At 40.3% G+C, this 22,692-nt stretch overlaps 1 protein-coding gene and 1 long non-coding RNA gene across 2 annotated transcripts; one reads left to right on the forward strand and one right to left on the reverse strand.

Annotated features, from left to right (window-relative positions):
- The first annotated feature begins 1,059 nt into the window (after positions 1-1,059).
- RAB32 (RAB32, member RAS oncogene family) lies at positions 1,060-22,659 on the forward strand. The gene is made up of 3 exons (XM_051811300.1): positions 1,060-1,504; positions 18,368-18,645; positions 21,095-22,659. The coding sequence occupies exons 1-3, from the start codon at positions 1,276-1,278 to the stop codon at positions 21,242-21,244; spliced, it is 657 nt and encodes a 218-aa protein (XP_051667260.1). The 5' UTR covers positions 1,060-1,275; the 3' UTR covers positions 21,245-22,659.
- LOC127481710 (uncharacterized) lies at positions 11,393-20,912 on the reverse strand. Its single transcript, XR_007908297.1, has 3 exons — positions 20,049-20,912; positions 14,483-14,603; positions 11,393-11,708 (listed from the first exon to the last, which is right to left on the reverse strand). It is a non-coding gene; the product is annotated as an uncharacterized LOC127481710 (long non-coding RNA).
- Positions 22,660-22,692: the final 33 nt, after the last annotated feature.

Below are 22,692 nucleotides of genomic sequence, written 5' to 3' on the forward strand. Positions count from 1 at the left end.
TAAAGATATTTTTTTCCTGGCACCTACAATCTGCATACATGGTACTGCATAGTCCTAAGGACTGGAAACTTATTTTATTTTGGGTTCTAACTATGTGTCTGTTTCAGAGAAGCTGTGGATACCCCATCCCTGGAAGTGTTCAAGGCCAGCTGGGATGGGGCTTTGAGCAACCTAGTCTACTGGAACGTGTGCCTGCCCATGGTGGTGGGGTTGGAATGAGGTGATCTTTAAGGTCCCTTCCAACCCAGGCCATTCTGTGATTCTATGACTATCTGGTATAATTTTTAAAACAACCAGAGAGTGATAAAAAGTATTTTACTAGATCAGTTTAGGAACTGGAGGGGAACAATTTTAGCTGTAGGTGTTTAATGGGTTTAATAGGAGTCCTGCAGATGAGCAGGTGATTTGTACCTGGTTGCCCGAGTGCACAACGCTACGTCACTGCTGCCTGTTTGCACAGGGCGAGTTCAGCACCACCCTTCCCATGCCCAGTCCCAGGCCTTACTGCAGGGCCTGTGAGCTCAGGGAGGTGGCTGGGGTGCAACACCCTGCAGCCACAGGGCCCCTAGCCGGCTTCTGGTTCTGGTAACGGAGAGGCGACGGGGTGCCAGCATGGGTCACTGGAACTCTCCACTTGCCACGCATCCTGATAAAGCCCTCTCTGTCGTGACACGCTTTGCCGAATGCTGGGGAGAAAACCCGAGTGTTTCCAGAGACTTCATCGGGAGAAAACTTCGCTGCCACCACCACTAGAAGGGGGCAGAGGATGGCACCGGTGGGGAGCTGAAACTTCCCTGGTCCGAGCCCTCTTTCGAGGCTCAGCTCCCGCTACGGCCGCTACGGCCGCGACCCCGCTCCGCTCTCCCCGAGTGCTTCCAGCCCATCCCGCCCGCTCTGGCGGACGTGGAGCCGAGGCAGCTTCTGGGATACACACAAGCCTGCTCCTGGCTGTGCCCCGATTCCCACCCGGCATCCCGGAGCGGCGGGGCGGGCCAGGTCCGCCCCCTGCCCCTCCCCACCGCCCTCCCCCGGGCTGGTATAAGCCCGCGGAGTTTCCGCGTCCTGTGACTGCAGTCAGGTGGTGGCTGGGGTTCCTTTCTCCCTTCCTCCCTCTGTCCTGCTCTGTCTTTCCCCGCCTGGGGAGGGCCGGCCCTGCAGGGAGCCGGCTGGAGAAAGTTGGAGGAAAGTTGCTAGCTGGGAAAGTTTAGAAGCGGGAGAGTCGCGGCCGCGGCAGCCCGGCCTCTCCACCGCACTCCACGGGAGGGAGGGCCGAGGATGGCCGGCGGGGAAGGAGCGGGCTCCGGCGTGCCGGAGTGTCGGGAGCACCTCTTCAAGGTGCTGGTGATCGGGGAGCTGGGCGTGGGGAAAACCAGCATTATCAAGCGGTACGTGCACCAGCTCTTCTCCCAGCACTACCGGGCCACTATCGGCGTGGATTTCGCGCTCAAAGTCATCAATTGGGACAGCAAGACCCTGGTGCGGTTGCAGCTCTGGGATATAGCAGGTACGGGACGAGGCGGGCTTCTCCCGGCAGGGTGAGCCCCGAGGGTGCTGTGAACCTGTCTACTGGGGCCCCGAGTCACGGCCTCTGCGGACGGAAGTGTATTTTGACAGTGAAATCTGCTTTCTTGTTTTTCTCCTTCCCCCTGTTACATGCAACCTCTCTTGCCTGCCTTGAGGCATAAGTAGAGGGAGGTCTTGACGTGGGAGTGAAGTTTTTGGCTTTTTAGCAGCTCTGTGTGCTGATGTTAACTGACTTTGTGGGGCTCTTGGCTTGGCCCGGGGTTTTGTAGCAGTCCTCAAGCAGCTGCTTTGCTCTGACTGCCGGATCCACAGCTCCCGGAGGGTTCCTGCTCGTATTGCTCTTCCTGACCTGCTTGTCTGGGCGCTAGTGGCCTTGGTTACAGCTACTGCTAAAATCAATTCATGGTTAAGGCTCTGTAATGCATCTAGAAGAAATAAATATCTTTTCCAAGTAGGTTATGTTTAGTAAGCATGCTTTACAGGTTAAAGGTAACTCAAATAGCTAAAATTGTCCTCAAAAGAAGTATGCTAAACTTTGTGTGTTTGGAGCCACCTCCTTGATTTAAAAGTAACTTATGTCCCTGAAACGTGGAGTGAGGGAATGGAACTTCTGTTATGCTTAGCTCTACATTCAAATAACGAGTTTGTGTATTAGGAAGGTACTTTGAGCATGTGGAAGCAGAAAAGCCCTGCTCACTTGTGCAAACTGTGCATCATTCCTTTCCTCTAGTTCAAAACTGTTATTTAACACCTCTATTTCAAAGATTCCAACTGTATACTTACCATGGTTAACTTTTCTTATGCTGCAGTGTTAAATGCCATAGAACAATCTCTGTTTTGCTGTGGCCTTGTAAGAAGTCTGTCCTGTCAGCTCCTTAATCACCTTGATTGGTATTGTATTTCTGGTTTTGTGTGCAGCCCAGATATGAACCTGCAGCTCTCTTCATCCGTGTCTGCCATGTTCAGAATATATCCAATTTTGGATATGAAAATGTATTTCAAATCCTGGTGTTTAAACTTATGCTACTGGAAGACACAAGGAAGAAAACCTGGTAGTTACTGTTTCCATTAACTCTGTGCCTTATTGCTGGAAACTCAGAAATTAGGAAGTGTAATGTGTGGCTGCTGTAGCCCTGTGGCAGACCAGCTGTACATCAGCTTCTCTTCTTTCTGCTCTAAAACACTACAAATGTGATTCCTCAGACTAAAAAGCCTGCTTCTTAATGCCATATGCCGAAACACCCCATGTATCTTTCTGCTGCTGGCCTGTAAGGCCAATGAAAATATTTTGTAATTGCTGTTTTGAAGAGCATGTAAAATGTTGGCAAGCTTTCTCTTCTGATGTGTTCCTTTAACTTTCTGTAAATCAATTAACAGTATCAGTACAAGCTGCTGCAATCCCCTGGGTATATTTTAGCAAGTCTGGGGTTCCAAAGATAGGAGAAGGGAGGCTATCAGGATCCTGGGGTTTGGCAGGCTGCCATGCTTGCATTTGACTTCTTTTCAGTCCTTAATCACTGAGCCTGGGGCAGGCTGTATGTTTTTCCAAAGCAACCCATTTCAACAGGATAGGCAGAAACTTAGCTGTAACTTAGAACTTCCCAAAATGTAAATAGGTTCTTTGTTACATCAATATATCCATATGTTAATTTCAAGATCCAGAAGACAGTATTTTTCACTCTTGATTATTGCCCTTAGCGTGTTTTTGAAACTTATAGGTAAAGACTGAGTTAAGAGCTTCTAATTAATCCCTGGAAGCTTGTGCTAATATTTGATAGATTTAAGAATTAAATTTTTTCCTGTCACTGAAATATTTTTCTTATTTCATAGTACTTTTGTATGAAACCCCTGGCTAGTCTTTCCCTAGCAAAAATGGGAAGATACAACTGTTCTGCAATTTGCACTCCAAACTCTTAGTCTAATCTGGTAGTTCAGGCTATTCTGTTTTCAAGGGGCTGAGGGTTCTTCCCCCAATAAAAAAAATAAGACCAAGAAGGGAAGTAATCTTAGACTTAATCATTTTTGATTGGCATGTGCTTAGCCAGCGTGAGAGTGACAATTTGGACTACTATAGCACTTGACATCTCAGAGTTAATAATTAAAATAAAGAGTGTCTTAATATCCATATGAGTTATTTGATGGTCTTAAAACTGTTGAAGTCCTCAGCCTGGGATTGTGTTCTGAAGTTGTTTATGTACACAGTCAGGAATATTTCCAAATACCTGAAGATGTCAGCAGATTTATATTGAAGTTATTAGTTAAAAAACCAAGTTGAAGATGGCTTCTATATAGTCATAGAACATATTCTCTAAAGCACTTTATTGAAGTGTGTAGCACAGTGCCTGAGCATGTGATAGTCATTCCCTTTTAACTCGTCAGCCCAGCTGTCTTCTGGCTTTCAACAGCTCACGTAGATAATTTTGTCTTTTGGTGTGTGCAGACAAACAGCTTTAGATCTCTTGAAGAGATCTGAATCTTATGGTAAGTAATGTTACATGTGACTTCCCTGCAAGCAATATGGTGCTGAATTGATTTTGATGCATTTAGAAAGGCTTCTGAATTAAAATCTAACCCTTATGCATAGAAAGAGAGATTACGTGAGCCAGCAGTGTGCCCAGATGGCCAAGAAGGCCAATGGCATCCTGGCCTGGACCAGGAACAGTGTGGCCAGCAGGACCAGGGAAGTGATTCTTCCCCTGTACTCAGCACTGGTGAGGCCACACCTGGAGTGCTGTGTCCAGTTCTGGGCCCCTCAGTTCAGGAAGGATATTGAGGTGCTGGAGCAGGTCCAGAGAAGAGCAACAAGGCTGGTGAAGGGACTGGAGCACAAGTCCTGTGAGGAGAGGCTGAGGGAGCTGGGGTTGTTTAGCCTGGAGAAGGCTCAGGGGAGACCTCATCATTCTCTACAACTACCTGAAAGGAAGTTGTAGCCAGATGGGTGTCAATCTTTTCTCCCAGGCAACCAGCATTAGGACAAGAGGGCATGGTCTTAAAGCTGTGCCAGAGGAGGTTTATGTTGGGTATTAGGAAGAAATTTTTTACAGAGAGGGTAATCAGGCATTGGAATGGGCTGCCCAGGGAGGTGGTGGATTCACCATCCCTGGAGGGATGAGGCTGGATTTGGCACTTAGTGCCATGGTCTAGTAACCACGGTGGTGTTGGATCAAGGTTGGACTTGATGATCTCGGAGGTCTTTTCCAACACGGTCAATTCTATGATTGATGATGCTTATTTTTCGCTAGATCAGTGTACATAACAGTTCATCATAAAAAGGTCTCCTTAAAGACCTGGATGCAGCAGTCTAAGGTTTTGTACTTAAGTCAATGCCAAGAACTGACCATCTAGTTCATTCATCAACTTAAGACCATAATGCAGATACTGTGCTATGTTGTGCTGTGTATTGCAATGCAGCAGGTTCCTGGGTGACTTGAAATTCTTGTACTAGCTGAGGATTTGTTTTAGTTTTTGGTGTTTTTTTTTTTTTAGTGATAAGATAATTCTATCAAATGGAGCATGACAATGGTACACTGCCTATGTTATTTTTTTTTTCTGAAAATAGCCGCCTTGTTGTAAGGTACAAAAGAATGCAAATTTTTGCAGCAGCATCAAAAGGGAGGGAATGTGAAGTGATGAAGGGAGAGGAAGAGTACTGTTTTACATAGACCTATGTATTTCAGAGTTATGCATTTTAGTTTTAGACACCAATTGTAACCTTGAATAATGGACATGAAAAAGCTTGGGAGTAAGACTGATCAGTCACTGTCAAATTATGTTGGTACTTCATACTACTTGGCATGAAGTATTCTGAAAAAAGCTGGATAGATTACATGCCTGTTCATACAGGAGTAAAGCTTCTAAACCTTAGCTGCCCTTAGGCATTACTCCTGGGTGTTTTGTTTGGTTGTTATATTTATTTATTTATTTATTTATTTAAATCTTGATGTGTGAAGTAGTGATCAGTTTCTCTTTCTGGATAAATTCTGAAAGTGTTAGAAACAGGTTAACTGCCTTGATCAAAGGGCATAAATGATTGGCAAAATAAATAGGACATAGGAATGAGTCACTGTGGTAAAGAGATGCAAAACAAAGAAATCCTAATGATATGGAAACTCTTTTATAGTCTGTTTCAATACACTAGAGATTGCTACTTGACAAACATGCTGTGTTAATGAGTATACTGCACTGACCACAATGTGGTCAGGAGGTGTATCTAGCCTATTGATGAAACTTAGATGATACTGAGAGAACACTTTAAGCATTTTCTATATCATAGAAACTTTTGATCTGATCTAATGAAACCAGCAACTGAGTAGCATTAGCTGCTGCTTTATGATCACATTGACTATCACTGTCACTCACATCAGCCTGTACAAACATGCAAATTTCTGGATGGCAGGAGTGGTAAAGATCATAGATGACCACTTGAGCGTGGCTTCTCATGAAGGATGCCACTAACGGCAACTGGTAGACAAATTTGATTTTAAAGCTTTAACTAAGCAATTCTGAATTAACTTCAGTGTAATAGCATCCTTCTTCCAGGACTGTATTAGAATTTCCTTGTAAAAATATTTATTTAAAATGAAGTAATGCTTTAAGTGGAAGAGTGTGGCTATGAAATAGGCCAAACAGAAGAGGAGTTACTGTAGTTTGGTGGTCTAAATTTGCTCTACATGCTTTCAGGAGTTGAATGATAAGACTTGTAGCATGCAAATTTGTTACTAAAACCTTGTTTGTCTCCTTGAGAAGATCTGAACTCTAACTAAAGGTATATACCAGTCCCCAAGAGGATGGAGAAATCAGACAAAGTATTTTGGCTGAATACTAAGTTGAAGAAGAGCTGAAAGAACCCATCTTTTCTAACACTCACAAATGAGTTAGATATGTGAGTTGATGTTAAACTTCTAATTTATTTAGAAAGTTTACTTGCTCTTATCTATAGGAAGCCATGAGAAATGGGAAAGAGTTCAGGAAACCATGGATGTGGTTGACTTTCAAAGGCATTCAGTCTGTCCCAGTATGTGAGATAGTGTACCTCCATGTGAAAACCCTTAGTTTCAAGCAGCTCTATATTCCAGTTATTCTCTGTCTGCTTTTGTGCCACTGGCATGTCATAAGGCTGCCAAGTTGCTTCTATGTACCAGGTCATTAACTTGTTTGTTGAATTATGGACTGATTTAACTTATTTTTTAGGTAAGGTCTAAAATAAGCCTTAAGTGACATTAATGCATCCCCGAAAGTCTATAGGGAGCAACCAGAAAACTTCTGCCATTTCATATCCATACACAGCTCTGTGCCATAGAGACATATACTCTTCAATTGCTTTGCAGAGGAGTCTCTCTCAAGTATGAAGAGCTTGGAGGCAGCAGTCTCTGAAGGTAGTCAAGGTATTCTTGTAACAACTTGTCCTTACCCGCAACACATTTTGAAGGGATTAAAATGGCAACTCCTGCAAAGAAACCATGAAAAAAATTGCTTAGCTGTGTGCCTAGCACAAGTGAGCATAGGGTGGAGGCAGGACAATCCACGCATAACCTGGCCCCAGCTGTGGGGGAGCTTTTCCTCACTTATAAAGATATGTTATGAGTGAAAAACCTGCACATAGATAACTGCATGAGAAATGTATATGGAACTTGGAGCTCCAACCTTTTTCAGAAACTGGTAGGTTTTCTCTGAGGTTATTTCCTAGTTTATATGGTGATGAAGGTTCCAGATGCAGCTGCCTTCATGTGGAGATGGGAGTGCTATCATTTTGCTAGCAGATGATGCAGGTCAAAAAACTCCTAGTCAGGGTTGGAGAACCTTTTATGTGACTGTCTACAGACTCATGAAGAAGACGTGAAAGACTTGTGACTTAATTTCTGAATGCTTCCTGTTCACACATGTTTAAATATAAATCTCATAAGAGAAAATTTATGTAAAGATGGTGTTGGCTGGAAACATGCAAGACTAGCAGATGAAGTTTGAAGAGGGGAAGTAGAAGGCCTGATCATGTTGAAAGATTTTGAACACTGACATAGAAGCAGTAGAGGCAAGAAACAGAACTGAAGGTGTACTGAATGTTTCCATCTAGAAACCACCCCTCTGTGGGAAATCTTGTGTGGGTGTCCTTTCTTATGGCTCTTCTGGAATAGCTGGATTAGGGTTATGAGAAATCAGTTGAGAATGACTGGCTCTGCTTGGAGCTCTACAGCAAAGTATCCAAATAAATGCTGAACATGTTTAAACTTGGGGTTTATTGGTCTGTTTCCAGCTTTTAGACATCCTTGAATACAAACAAATTCTGGATGTTTTCTTTTTCAGGAATTCCTCTGTTTAGGTGCACTTTTAATTAAATGCTCTCAAGCGAGGTATAGTTATTGGTCTTGCTGATGAAGGGCTATTTGTGTTTTATCAGTGGGGTACCAAATCATATCAGTGAAGGTTCTTTTGCTTAGTACTATGCTATGTAGGAACTCCAAGTACTGTGTATGTTGTCTTGAGCTAAACTTAAAGCCAGTGTGCTGATGGAATTCCATAAGTGTGTGGGAAGTGCTACTGTGGTGAAGTTGGTGTTGTAAGGTAGTTTAGTATGGTAATTTTGATTATGCAAGGCAGGACTTTTCAGTTAACTTACAGTTAAATGGTAGAATTGAGACAGATGTTCTTTGAGTGTCTTGGAAATAAGCTTAGAATTTCCTCATACGGTTTTCTACATGTTCTACAAGAAATGGGGTTAAAGATGTGTTTTGAGAAGACCATGTGATCTATTGCAGGCTTAAAAGAAAGTTCAGAGTATTTGTCATGCAGGTACTCTTAGTTTCTGTCAATGATGAAAAAGGAACTTAGTGCTTGAGCTAACTCTATGGGATAGATGATGCTTCAGCCTTATTTCCAAATAGCAAAGGTCCATGTCACAGCAGTTGTTCTGAAGCTTTGTGCTTTTTACAAGATCACAATAAAAATGCTTTGCTAATACTCTGATACAGAGAATAAAGGATGGATGGATGTACCTCACATTTGTACCACTCAAATGGTGGAGGGGCTACCTTAAATTCTTATGTGCAATACAGTAGAGAGGAGGGAAAACAGTATATATCACACAACATAACTAATTTTTGTATTCAGTTGTAAAACAAACTAGAGAGCTTTGTGGCAATAATTATCTTATGTGGATCATAAGCTGTTCTGAGGCAAGTATTAGCTAAATTCTTGCCTTTCATGTAATACTGACTCAAGTAGAAATTAAGCTGGTTTGACAAGTCAAACACATTATCCTTCAGAGACAAACTGGTATAGACAATATTGAATATATACTTTTTTTAATGCATGGAGTTTACATGAATGTAAATCAAGCTTTATCAACTCTCCTTGCATCAGTGTTGTAGCTTCAGAATCTTGGTACTTCACCTTATTTACATTTCCACTTTGCCTCTTACCAGTTTGATTTTCTTTGTATGCACACTAGGACAGGGTGTTACTGAAGTGCACAGCCACGAGTACAATGAGCTTGCAAATGCTGTAAAGGGATAAACTGATTACCTGTGAAATACAGGAGAGAAAATAATCCTAGGAGCCTGGTTTCAGAAAAGGCTCCAGCATGCTGTAAAAAAACCCAAGATTCTTCCCTTCAGCCGCTGAGATTCAGTCTCAAGCTGTCAGAGATCTTCCACGAACTCCTGTGGTAACCATTGCCTTGCTCTTGTAGTCTGCTGTAAACAGTTCCCTCCAAATACTTGCTTCAGAAGTTCAACCATGATATGCCATGTTAGAAGGAAGTGATTTGCAGTAAGGGAATTTCTATTTATATTTTTCCATGAAAGCATCAGAATATCTCTTGTGAAATTCTTGCACATCTAACATGAGGAGCAGTAACCAGTGACTACAAAGCACAGCATGCTTCTCAAGCAGCCTGTGGTAGAATGCTCAGTGTTCAAAGTTCTCATCTGGCTATGGAAACACAGAAAAAGGATAAATGGGATTATATTACATTTTGAAAAATGATGGAATTTCAGGGATTTATAGAACTTTTTTAGAAATAAATGCCTGAACTCTGTTTAGAAGGCTGGCAAACTTTCAGTAGCAGTGTCTTTTACATTAGCAGGTAATGAAAACCAATATTCCTTATTGTATGGATTTTAGAAGCTTTTCAAATAATAGATTTAAAAGTAGCCTCTGAATTTCACTGCAAACAGCTTATGGGAACTTGTTCTTTAAATGCTCCTTGACTAGAGTACTGGGTAAAGTGGCAGCTATTTGATACAAAATTCCAATCACACACAATGTGCCATGACACATTGACCATTTTAGAGATTAACATTTTTTAAATCTCGTGATAAAGTTGTTCTTGAGACAGACTGACTTTAGAATTGTTCTCCTTTGTAATGCTGTAGTGCCGTGAAGCATCACCATTAAGTACACAGTACACAGTGCGGCTCTGGCTGCATGGCAGTGCACCAAAGGATATGGATTAGAAGGTGTCAGGCAGGAAATAGCTTAACTCTGACCATGACTTGTTTGGGCAAGTCTTGTTAAAGCAATGTAGGAAGTATGAATTCATGTTGTTACCGGCACTAATTGGACAGTCAACTTTTTTTGTATACTAATGCAATGAGAATTGTTCCATAGGTGCTGCATTTGACAGCTAGTTAGAAATCATTTAGTTTGGTTGAACTCTGCTCTTCTGGGGATGGAAATCTAGTGCTTAAACAGGGACTTTCTCTCTTGCTTGCTGTTTAGCAGAGATGCAAGCAAAATAGGTGGAACTTTCTTGTACAAATACGACTGTCATACTGCTGCATATTATATGCTTGATGTTGGGCAAAACCCATTGAACTGTAAGTGCAGGGTATTGCCTCTAAACTTCTTAAAGACAAGATAGTAAGGTGCTAAACTCACTTTGGACAGTTAAATCATTAGATTAGCCCAAGGCTATGGGTAGCAATGAAAAGTTTATCAGTCTTGCTGTAAAATTCCCTGTAAGATCTGTGCAATTGCTGGAGGAAGACATTCTATCTTTGTGAGAGAGAATGTTACGCTTTTGCTATTAGGATGATAGATGTGGTCAGAGTTCATAGTGGAAATCAGATGCCTAGCTTCTGAACACTTACCGTCTCAGTGCTCTTGATGTTGGATGCCATACTCCATGTAGGGTATCACAAGGGCAAAGTAAAGGGCCAGAATTACCTCCCTCAGCCTGCTGGCTCCACTGCTTTTGGTGCAGCCCAGAATACAGTTGGCTTTCTGGGCTGCAAGTGCACATTGCTGGCTCCTCCACCAGCACCCCCAAGTCCTTCTCCCCAGGGCTGCTCTCGATCTGTTCATCCCCCAGCCTGTATTGATACTGGGGGTTGCCCTGATGAAGGTGCAGCACCTTGCACTTGGTCTAGTTAAACCTCATGAGATTCCCATTGGCCAACTTCTCAAGCTTGTCCAGGTCCCACTGAATGGCATCCCATCCTTCAGATGTGTCAACAGCACCACTCAGCTTGGTGGCATCTGCACATTTGCTGAGGGTGCATTCAATCCCTTTGTCTATGTCATTAGATAAATGTGTTGTTCAACACCTCTGGTTTTAACATGGCAACTTTGCACTAATAGCTGAGATGGGTAAGAGTGAGGAGTGGAGAGCCATCTAGGACTGACAGTCTTGGAGTCTGCCTACTCTCAATCTATGGCTGCTATCCATGAGAAAAAGGAGGTAGACACAGTTGAACATGAGTGGTAATACTGACAGTGGTTTGGTTAACCTACTTCTTGCAGAATAACAGATCCAATCTAATTAGGTAAGACAAGTTCTGGGACAAGATGTGCTGGTTCAGAAAGATGGAGGAAGGCTGTCAGAAATGGTAACCTGCCAGTAGCATGTTTATTATTGCTCTAGAAAGGAACCTTGGTCAGCTCCTGATCCTGGTGATGCTCAAATGTACATTAGATGTTTGAAGAACTAGGAGATGCATCCTCAGGGCAGTTCTGGATATTTACTGTATTGTGCCAGACATCCAGCTAGCATCCAAAGTGTGGTCTCTTCTTGCATGTAGCTCCTAAGGACTTAAGTGAGTTTTGAAAGTGATGGTGGTTCTAACTCAGCAAGATGATTGGTCTGTGTGCCCAGTTGTTTTGGATGGTGCTTTAGCTGAAATCAGTTGCACTGAATGACATTATTTGAGAGTTGGAATAGTAAATGAGGTAATGCCACTTAGCTGTTCCTGGAAAAAAGAAAAGGTGTTTCACTTATTGTTCAGTTGTGCTATTTTTACTGTCTAGGTTGAATAAAAGCACAAATGTCTCATGGTTCTGAAAAGTGACTGAAAATATTAACTTGTGGAGTTTGGCACTGAAGCCCAGATACTAGCACTGTGCTTGTATGCTGTGTGGCCAATAAGGTCAGAGTAGTTGATAGCAAGGACCTAAGAGCCATGGTTTTGGCAGTCAAATTAAAGTTAGTCTGATTGTCTCTAGTGACCCTTCTTGAATTTTGGTATGAGTGACTATTAGTGGTCATGGTAAATAGCTGATCTGAGAACCCCTCACACAATGGAAGGAGAATGTTTAAGTATGTCCAGACTAAAAATGGTTTATTACAACAAGTCACTATAGCTTAATAAGCATCCTGTTCACTGCAGTGTATAGTTACGTGAAATGCACTAGCAGGATAATACTTCTATGCATTTTGATCTAACTGAATTTGGTTCACTAGATCTGCTGTTTATTTTCTTTACTAGTGCAGTATTGCTGGATAGTTTTGGGGGGTTTTGCTTTGGTTTTATAAATAAAACTTTTCTTGTGTGCAGATTCCTTCTTTCTTCTTTGAACTTAAACTGCCTTTTCAACTATTTGAATTCTTGTCTTCAGTATTCTGAAGGATAAAATTGGTGAGAGCTGTTTGACTTTATTTATAAACTAAGGACTTTTCACTGTTTATCAGACTTTTGGTAACTCTGTATTATGGGGTCTAGGAAAAAAAATGCAAAACTTCATTGCAGTGGTCAATACAGCAGCAAACAACTTTGGAGTAAAACTCTTCAGGTAGTTGTATATTGACTTTGGGGGAACATAGGCTAGACTATACCTCTGTGGTTTAAGATTATTTGATGTGGAACTGCCAAACTTGTTAAAATCATATTTTGAGCTCTGGCTACCCATTAAGCTGATTAGCCTGTTAAAGATGACTTGAACTAATGTTACTTCGATTAAAAAAAACTATTTGTTCCATAATTCTTCCAGTTTTCAGGGTTTTATAACCCTTGGTCATCTTTTTCTTCCTCATTAATGAAACAGCTTCTGGAGGATTCTAAAACTATTAGAATCTTGCACATCTGCGAGAGAAGAACTTTGAAGAACTTTGTCCAGTTGTCCATCGGTATTCTGGATGAGATATTTTAAGAGTTTAAATGCAACTAAAACAATTCTGTTTTGAGTTGTGTGGCTTCAGATAAGATTAAGCTTAGATTTTTTTACAAGGTAGGGGGACTCTTGTTATACTGTTGGTATTGACAGAGGTAAAGCAACAGTCACCTTCATAACAAAAATAATAGCTGGGGAAGCTTCTTCTAGATAGGCCCTTTTATGCTCTTTGAATAAGTTCTATGAGTTCATATAAACTACATATTAAGATTTACAGTTATAGTAAGTAATTTGGGAGAAGGGACCCTGACAAACTCAATATTGTGCATGTTGAACAGTCACTTTTACATTTAAATTGCTTTTTCTAGCCCTGATTCCCATCATGTAGGAATAATTAAGAGCAGAAATAATGGTATGATTGTAGGGTATATTTTATTAACTATAGGAAACAACTGCCACAATAAGTCACTTCTGTAATAAATAGGACACTGTTCTTTCTCTCTTACACTGGGAAAGATTGCTGTAGAAACTCTTTAAAATGCACTCACTTCAAGGCAAGGTTGACACTCTTTTTGACTTTTACAGTGGTAACTTATCTTTTGCTGTGAAGTAAGGGACAAAGATAAAGCTTCAAACCTGGCCATATTTTTTTCATGTAGTTTTTAACTTACAGTTCATCCCCCATTACAATGTAAACTGCAGAGTAATAATAGCTCCCAAATTCTGATACAGTTCTAAACTCAACTTTATTCCTGTAGTGTTGCTGTAGGCAACTGTATTAGTTCCTGGTGTATGTCATTGTGCAAGTATTTCACTTAAGGTTGTTGCAATTACTGGACAATATGGTGAAAATATGTGCAGAGTCATTTAGATGTGAAAATTTTGTGGTTGAGAATGCAAAACTTTGCATAGCATGCAGTCACTTCCACACCTCTGAATAAAACCTCTGATCCCTGTGACTGTCCCATAGCTTAGCTCCTCATTTATACCTGAATCCCTAAAACACAAAGTATATTTTGTGGTACCATCAGGTTTATGTCAAGGCAGTAGACCTACCAAAATAGTTGGTCTTGTGATGTCCTTTCTATACTGTTGTAGTAAGCAAGTAGTTTTCTTCCTTCCCTCTTCTTTCCAAGTTTATACACACTGGAGATTCTAAGTCTAGTTTAATCTGATCAATTTTAGCCTTTTTCTTCTCTGGGGGTATGATCCTCTTTCTGCATTGCTCAAGACTATTGTCACACATGGTGAAATGAGTACAGCAAACATCCTGCTGGACATAGGAAGGGGCATGACAAATCTCTTAACTGTGCATGGCAGAAATTGAGACATTTAGTTTTAAGAACAAAGAGAATGATGATCAGACTTGACTTTGGAGGAGTGGTGTGTTCTACAGTTTGCTTTTTCTGTATGAGTTTTTTGGGTTTTTTTGCAAGCAGAAAAGCACTCACAAAAGCTCTGCCTGAAAGTCCTGTTAAATTTTCAAAAGGCGGTCTTGAATACTCTTCATCCCCCTACAAGAAGCTTAGCGTGTGCATTGTCAGTAGTGACACGATTGTAAAGAAATTCCTCTTAGCTGAAATGGAATTCTCTTCCTGCCTCATGCCATATACCTTTTACTAAACAAAACTCTTACCTCTTGTTTCTGTCTTCTTTCTATGAAATAGAGTATATCCATCCTCATTAGGCCTCCAGACACGATGGAAAAGCAGTTGTAAGCTAGTATTCAGGTCAGATTTCTTGTTAGTGAATGAATTCTAGAGGTGAAAACAGCCTGTAATAAACTGGTTTGGAGTTTGGGTTACTTTAGAAAAGGCAGCACTCATACTGGGCTGTATTTGACCTATTAAAAGGCATTTATCTCTAAAAATACAATGATATTGAGCTTATGTGTGTTTAAGGGAGATATTAAATCCTTCTAACATAAAGCTTAAATCTTATACGTAAAGATAGAAACTTTCATGCTGATAATGCATGTAAGTTTTCTACTTTCACTCAAATTAAAATTGTAGAAAAATATGTATTAATGTTTTTCCAAATCTAAAACTGTAAGAGAGTACTATAAGAGTTTTAAATTCTATCAATAAAGCCTGCTGGAAATAATACTTAAATGATTGTTCTGGACAGCTGAAGTCCATGGTCTCTAAAGTGGTTGCTATAGAGTACAAAGTAACATCCCCGCAGGCTTGCATTCCTACCAAAACTGCTGTCGTACTATGCATTGAGAAAAACCACTGTATAAGGCTAACCTTGTACAAGGCATCTGCATTATTCTAGAATTCCTGAGTCTTCAAGTTAGCAGCACAACCTCATTTGCAGTGGCCTTTCCTGGTGAGGCCATGATGGGATTCAGTTGGTCTGAATTGGTAGTTCTGCTGCAAACCTGTTGTTGCCTCTCTGGTACAGCATATCTGGCTGATGGTTGCAGGGTGTTGAAGCTTCACATAGGCTGGGAGATACTGGGGCATGAGAAGTCACCAGTGTCAAGGAACCACCTGCCAGGCAACCTTGGTTAGTGCAGCTCTCCAGCTCATTGTGTGTAAAAGCATTGGGCCAGGTGGGTGGGGAAGACAGACTATGGTAAAATGTTGGGACTTTCTAGGAAATGGAATAGAAAAACTTACCTGAGTGATGATCAGAGTTTCTGGCAAAGGCTAGGTCCCCTGGTATTTCTCTAGGATAAGCCATTTGGTGGTGTTTAGGACTTTGTCAAGTTTGGTTGTGAGCTATACTTTGTAACTTTTTTTCTTTGAAAGATTATATGTAATGCTGTACTAATTTGACCTCTTTTGTACACCTTAAATGCACTATTGTGCATGTTTTGGCAGAGGTTATTGCTACAGGAGGCTAGTATGGTTGCCTTGCTAGCTGTGTTTCTTTAAAACTGTTTTGGATGGGAGGGCAATAGGCGGGAAGGGATTCAGTCAATGGTGGTGTCCTTCACTGTGGTAACTGATTGCAGCCGTGTTTACCTACAGCATGCTCAGCTATCTGAGAAATGGTAACTGCCTGATAACTTTTTCTGCTATTCTGAAATAACTTTTCATATGTAGTGATTGTGCTGGGTCTACTCCTTGCTAGTAACAGTATAGCAACCCTTTCTGCAACTAGTCAATTAAACTTAATTTCCTTATGTAAATGTTCAGCAAGTTTTTGGAAAAACTTACAGCCTTAATTAAAGATCGAAAGCCCCCCAGCCTTCCATTAGGGAGGACTAATGAGACTGTTTCCCTTGCTGCTTCAGATTCATGTTCAGTCTCATGTAAATAACAGCACGTGGTGTTAATTTCTGCACCATTTCAGGGCTGAAGAACTCTTTCTGTAGAAGACTGAGTTGGTATAGAGCATTGTAGACCTTGAGATTACACTTGTTTGTTTTGTGGATCTGTCCTATGATGTGAAGGGATATACTACTTGAATTGGACACAAGACTCAAGCACTTTAGCATAGTCCGAAGTGTTCCCAAATGGCAGGAACTGGTGGTTAGACTGACAGCTTACAAGGAGCTCCTCATTGCTTATGCGGTACCCTATGCAGTGTATATAACTTATATAACTAAATTTGAGTGTAGAACTACATTAAAAAAAACCCAAAACAACAAAATCCCCACAATTGAAAGGTAAAGCTTTTTTGGAAGGGACACAATTGGCCTCCAGAAGTAGTAAAAACCTTCTGGTCTAACTCTTTGCTAACGGTATTTGATTTGTGAAAACTGTGGTCACATGGTACAACAGTTTGCAGTAAGGCTATACTAGAAATACCTTTTAGGCATAAGAGTCCAGCCTGGAAAGACCTAGGGAGACAAAGTGAGTTACTTGTATACACTCTTTCGGAGACTTGTATTAGCAATGTGGCTCTTCCAGTGTCATAGTCTCAGAGATGCAGTCTTGGTGCCTGGCCTTAGAATCCATGGCATAAATTCTGCCTCAAAACTTGAGCTTTGAATAGGAAGATCAGAGCTTGCCTCTTGGATGCTGCTTGTTCTCATATGCAGTAATTAGCTGGTAGTGAAGTAATTCATGTGTCATTTCCATTCTGAAGAATATGCTATCTACCGATGCTGTTTTATGCAGCATCGTACTTTAAAGGGAACAGTCAGAAATCAAGTCAGCTTCTTCATAGTTCTCTGGAAATTTACTGCAGCTGCTGCTGCTTTCAGGCAATTCTAACAGCTGCTTAGGCAACCTTTTCAGAAAATGTCTGTAGGGAATGAGCTAATCATACACCAAAGTACTGATATTAAAAAGAGACAGTTGAGCTAGGAAAGCATGCTGCTGAACAGGATCCCTTGTGAAGTTCCTTCACCTATTGAATTTCTGGCTCCTTATGAGAAGATAACGCCCAGTTCTCCTTGTATGTTTGCCCTTGCTAATCAAAGGTGGACTTGAACATTTATAAACAGGACAACTAGGTTTCCAAATACAGTTCGTACTTTATGTATTGCAAAACCTCATATCCACTAAGTGGTAAAACCTGAAGTCATGATATACTGTAAACCTACATCATAAAGTGCAGGAACTACTTTTCCCAATGAACTCTTCCAAACAAAACAGGAAGCTATTTTAGTAGCCCAAACTTCCAAAACAACATGCTAGGACTTGACACTCAAGTATACTCTCAAGTATATAGACACTCAAGTTTTATACACTCAAGTATAAAAACATATCATCGTGGCCTGACTGCCCAAACAGAAGAATAACTGAACTGGCACACTCTAATTCTACATTTCAAGTATACTGACTATAATAGTTGTTCTTAATAAGAAAAGGCTTTTTTACTCTACTCACTGATGATTGATTTTTTTTTTCTGCATTTTCATTGTGATTAATTGTACTTTTAACTATTCCAATAATCTTGTTTGAAATCCTGGGATTGCTGTAGAATTTCTATAGTTGGAAAATGATCCAGAGAAAATCTTAGGCTTAAAAGATGAAGTAAAAGATAGCAGGTTTAGCTAGAACTGTTAAGCTAGCTCCTTTTGAACTCATCCCTAAGGAAAAATCTATAATATAGGTGACCTCTTCAGAAGATGCTTTGAAGGCTGTTAGCCTTGAAGCTTGCAGAAACCCTTGTTGCTCACCCTTCAGCAAAAGGCTGAGTTTGCTTAAATCTGTAGCTGAAGTAACTAGATTTGGATATAAACCTTGATATTTTTTGATGAAAGAATGATTTGTGTATAGCTGTGCTGGTAGTGTTTTAGGCATTACTTCTCAAAGAACACTACTCAACAAATAAGTTTAAAAAAAATTCAAAGTGGTAGTTGGGATTGCAAACTACCTTTAGCACCTGACTTGTCAGGTGTAATATATATAATGGCTGTTACAATGAACTTACATATACCTAAATCTTTGTTCGCGAAGCCTAGCCATGATGACATAGGATAAAAGGGGCAGTGTTTTATGAACTAGATGACTAGACCTAAATGCCAAACTTATGAATTAGGCTGGTACAGTAGTCCATTTACACTGAATACAGTTCATGCTTCAATATAAATATACTTGATCACTGTCTTCTCTTTCAGGCCAGGAGCGCTTTGGAAATATGACCAGAGTATACTACAAAGAGGCAGTTGGTGCTTTTGTGGTCTTTGATGTCACAAGAGGCTCCACTTTTGAGGCTGTTTCAAAATGGAAGCATGATTTGGACAGTAAAGTACTACTTCCCAATGGCAGCCCTATCCCTGCTGTTCTTCTTGCAAACAAGTGTGACCAGAAGAAAGATGGCAGCCAGAATCCCTCTCAGATGGACCAGTTCTGCAGAGAAGGTGGCTTTGTTGGATGGTTTGAAACATCTGCCAAGGTGAGCATAATAGAAACATGTTTTTAGTCTCTTGAGTATTGGCATAAGAATGGATGAATATAATCATGTAGGAAATAAAATTATGTATAGGAAGTGACAGTCAAATCTCCAGTGTTCAGCAAAAGTTTGAAGTGTTGTGCAGGCTAGCTTCACTCCTGAGGAAGATGGGGCATATTTGGTTTAGATTAAAATCTAAAATTCAGAGACCCTTAAAACTTTCTGGAGATCTTGATTATCTGAGTTTGATATGTTTTTTCATCTTGCATGCATGAGAATTAGAGTCATTCTTTAGATTTTAACCCTACTAAACGCTGATCAAACTATCTAAAAGATACAGGTAATCTTTAGGTGCAGTTTTTAGAATTATAACTTCTGTCTTCACTGTTGTATGTAGGAAATGGCAAGACTTGAAGTAAAGTTTGCTCACTTATTACTACCTACCCACAGCGTTGCTAAAGCACTTTTCTGTTTTATCAGGCAATGTCAAGACTGAACTGGATGCAAAACAAATTGTTCTGTATAGCAATTTAAGAAAGACAGCTGCTTTATTCAAACAGTTAACTTTGAGGGATTTCATATACTGTACAGTTGTAGTCTGTGGACTTATCAATGCAGAGAGAAACTTGCGGCAGCTTAGTTAGAAATGAAATCCAGCATTTCCTTAAAGCTCAACTGATTCTTAAAATGAAAGATTGCTCTAGATCAAGACTGTGGCTGACAGACCAGATTACTGATCTGGCTGATAACTCTTATAAAGTAAGCTAAGCCTCAAGGTCCCACTTTTCCCTTGGCTTGTCTACTTTCTGTAGCTGCTGCTGCTGAACTGTCACACAATGATGCTTCAACTCTTTTAAAGAAAAGTCTGTAAGAAGAATATTGGAAACAAAGTAAAAAGTTGCTTCTTGATCACTTTGAAATAAGGAACGATACACAGGGAAAAGAACTAGTTAAATTAGCTAAGAATCTGTTTGCATTGGAACAAATATTTGCAAACTCACTCATCTAAAAACTAAAAACTCATTTTTTAAGGCTCTCTATACTCAAAAAGAATACCAAGGTTCTGCTTTGGGTTACGTCTTCCCTGAAGCTTTATCTACCCATAAAACTGCTATTTATAAGCTTCATCATGGGGTGAAAATAAATGCAAGTAACATTGGAACAAAACCTAATGTGAAAGTGTAGTGATAGCTTGCATTTTAGGTGGCATTTAAGACATGATGGTATAAAACAAGGTTCTTGGTGCAGAGGAAAATCGAGATAATAAGTCATAGCTCAGTTATGAATTGACTTTAGGATGCAGAAGAGGTGTAATTAAAAGAGCTTAGCAAAAATGCAGGACAGCTTTCTTGTTTTCTGAGCATGCCAAATCAGTTTATGGTTTCAAGTCCTGCTCACTTCAATACCTTGTTAATTTGCTTTTGCCTTTCTGCTGTAACTGATACTTCAGTCTAGTCTTCAGTAATACAGATCCCACTCTGTAGGAAGAATATTAAAAGTGAAAGAACTGCAGACAGTATAAGTATTCATAGAAATATCTTATGGACATCTTTACACAAAAATGAAGAGAATCCTTCTCTGCTCTGGGCAGAGAAAAGTGCCTATCTGTAAACTGCCAAAAGCAGTTTGTGGCTGACAATCACAAGCTTGTAAAGTGCAGTAGTGATGGGTCAAATGTTCTTACGATCCATCCTTGCTCTTGTAGAGTTTAGATCTACAATTAGAGAAACAGAAGAGTGTACAGGGCTGGCATTTTCTTTAGAACCAAAGATGAGCAGTTCCAAACATGGCAGCCCTGTGGTGAAGTAACAGGTGGCCCGGCAACATTAAACCTGTGGCCAAAGACCCTTTGGTATTAGGGCCAGCTTAGACCCTCAGTAACTGGGATATCCTGACAAAGCACATCACTAGGTATTCTGCATACAGACCTTCTTTAGAGTGTATGTGAAGGTACTTCTCAAAGCATGCATAAGAATATGTAGAGTGGGTAGATGAAGCACCTGAAAATAGTTGTGGCTTTGAGGCTCATAGAAGAGGTCCTTTTACATATATAAGTGCATCCAAACTGCAGCAAAAACAGCAAAAGGCCCCCAAAGGCCTTACAACACTATGGACAATGCAGTGTAATTACCTGTGATCTGTCCTGATGCAGAAAAGCACTTTGGCATTTGTGAGTCTTCCATATGCAGGTGACATTTATATCCCTGACTCCCTACTGAATTAGAGTCACAGTATTCAATTTGTAATATGGGTGAATAGTTTTGTCTCAAACCTTTCTGGTAACTTTTTTTCAAAAAAAAAAAAAGTGTGTGAGCAATGACCTGATGCATCTAAACTGTTTGTGTCATGCTGATGAGACTGAAGGGAAGTTTTTCGTTTTGGACAGCTTTTTAATAGGAACGTGTGACTATTTCAAAAAAATCACTGAATTCTTTGCTTTTAACATCTTTAGGACAACATCAACATAGACGAAGCTGCTCGATTCTTGGTGGAAAACATCCTTGCCAACTACAAAACCTTTCCTAATGAAGAGAATGATGTGGGGAAACCAAAACTGGACCTAGACCCACTGAAAGCAGAGAGTAAATCACAGTGCTGCTAATGCTACCACTGTTAAGTAAATGTGATGGAATGAGCAGCAAGACTGTTCCTTAAATCAAAATGCTGCTATGGTGCTGCATTGTGACAATCCATATGGGGTGTCTGGTACTATCTGAATTGGTGACTCGTTTGGGTGTTTACATATTCTTGTTTAGCATGAAACTGTGTATCTTGTGCATTATCATTCCACTTGCTTCAGCGACTGCATCTAAGTCTGATTAGTCTTCTTACTTGAGAACATAAGGTAGTGTTTATACTCCTAAAAAGGAACAAAGACAACATTCAGTGCTTCTCTGAGATATGCTACATTCCAAATAGGACTCACTTGTCAAGGTTTTAGCTGAATAGACACTTGCACCTTTAAAGTAAACTTTTCCTTTGTCACCAGTAATGTCCCACTTTAGCCTTCTCACCTGCACAATTGTCCCTATTTATTATCCCCCAATGTGAGGGTCTGTCTCATTGCTAGTTGTCCTGGACTGAAACATCCTAGAAATCTTGAAGGGGCCAATGACAGATGGGAGGTATCTTTCCTACTGTGATCACTAGGACTGAGTGGAATAGATGGCTTTTACCACTAAGTAAAACCAAGATGGTTAAATTATTGTATTTAACAAGGGAAAGACATGGGGAGATACTAACAAAAATGCATCTCCAGCCATTTAAGGCAGAATATTTTCAGCTAATACTTTACATATAAAACACATTATTGATACAATTGTACTGCTGGCACATAGTTATGGTAAACTCACCTGTGTGCACATCCAGAAATAAACATTCAGTGACTTTTTCCTGCACTAAACACTGAAAACTTTACCAAGAGTGCAAAAAGTACATACCTTACTGTCCTGTGATAATGAACTTCCTTCTTTCTTCTTCTATATTGAGATGGTTCTGAATACCATGAGGAAGGAGAGACGCCTTCAAGGAAATAGCTTAATTGGTTCATGCTAGCCTGTCAACCCCTGCCCCAAACTCTCTCTCTTTCAGTTTTAGAACAGTGCTGTGCTTTTTTGCCTACTTTGAACTGATGAATTGGCTTACCAGTTTGTAACTGTATACTGAGATGCTTCTTTGTTATAACACTCATGCATTTTTGGCAGCAAATGAAGATCAAAAGGATTAGAGAGATTTCATGGTTCTTGAATGCATTCTAGAACTCTGGCTCTGCCTGGCTCAAAGGCTTTGAAGCACCTCTTTGTATTAAGGGTTTCTTCTGTCCCAGTACCTCATTGCTACTGACTTCAGAAGTCTTATCTTGCTTGGTTTGATGGTACTGATGTTTCCTTAAACATCAGAATTAAGTATGTGCAGGATTTGATATACTTTAATCTGTATTGAGATTTCTTAGGCTTTTTTTCTAAAGAGTAATGTACTTTTTAAGAGATAAATGAATAAATATTTTGGGGCATCTTATGTGTGTTGTTGGTGTATGCTTTTGAGAACATG

This window comes from Manacus candei, unplaced genomic scaffold (genome assembly GCF_025592945.1).
Source record: "Manacus candei isolate 608988 ecotype Guabito, Panama unplaced genomic scaffold, ASM2559294v1 h1tg000081l, whole genome shotgun sequence".
Taxonomy (NCBI): domain Eukaryota; kingdom Metazoa; phylum Chordata; class Aves; order Passeriformes; family Pipridae; genus Manacus; species Manacus candei.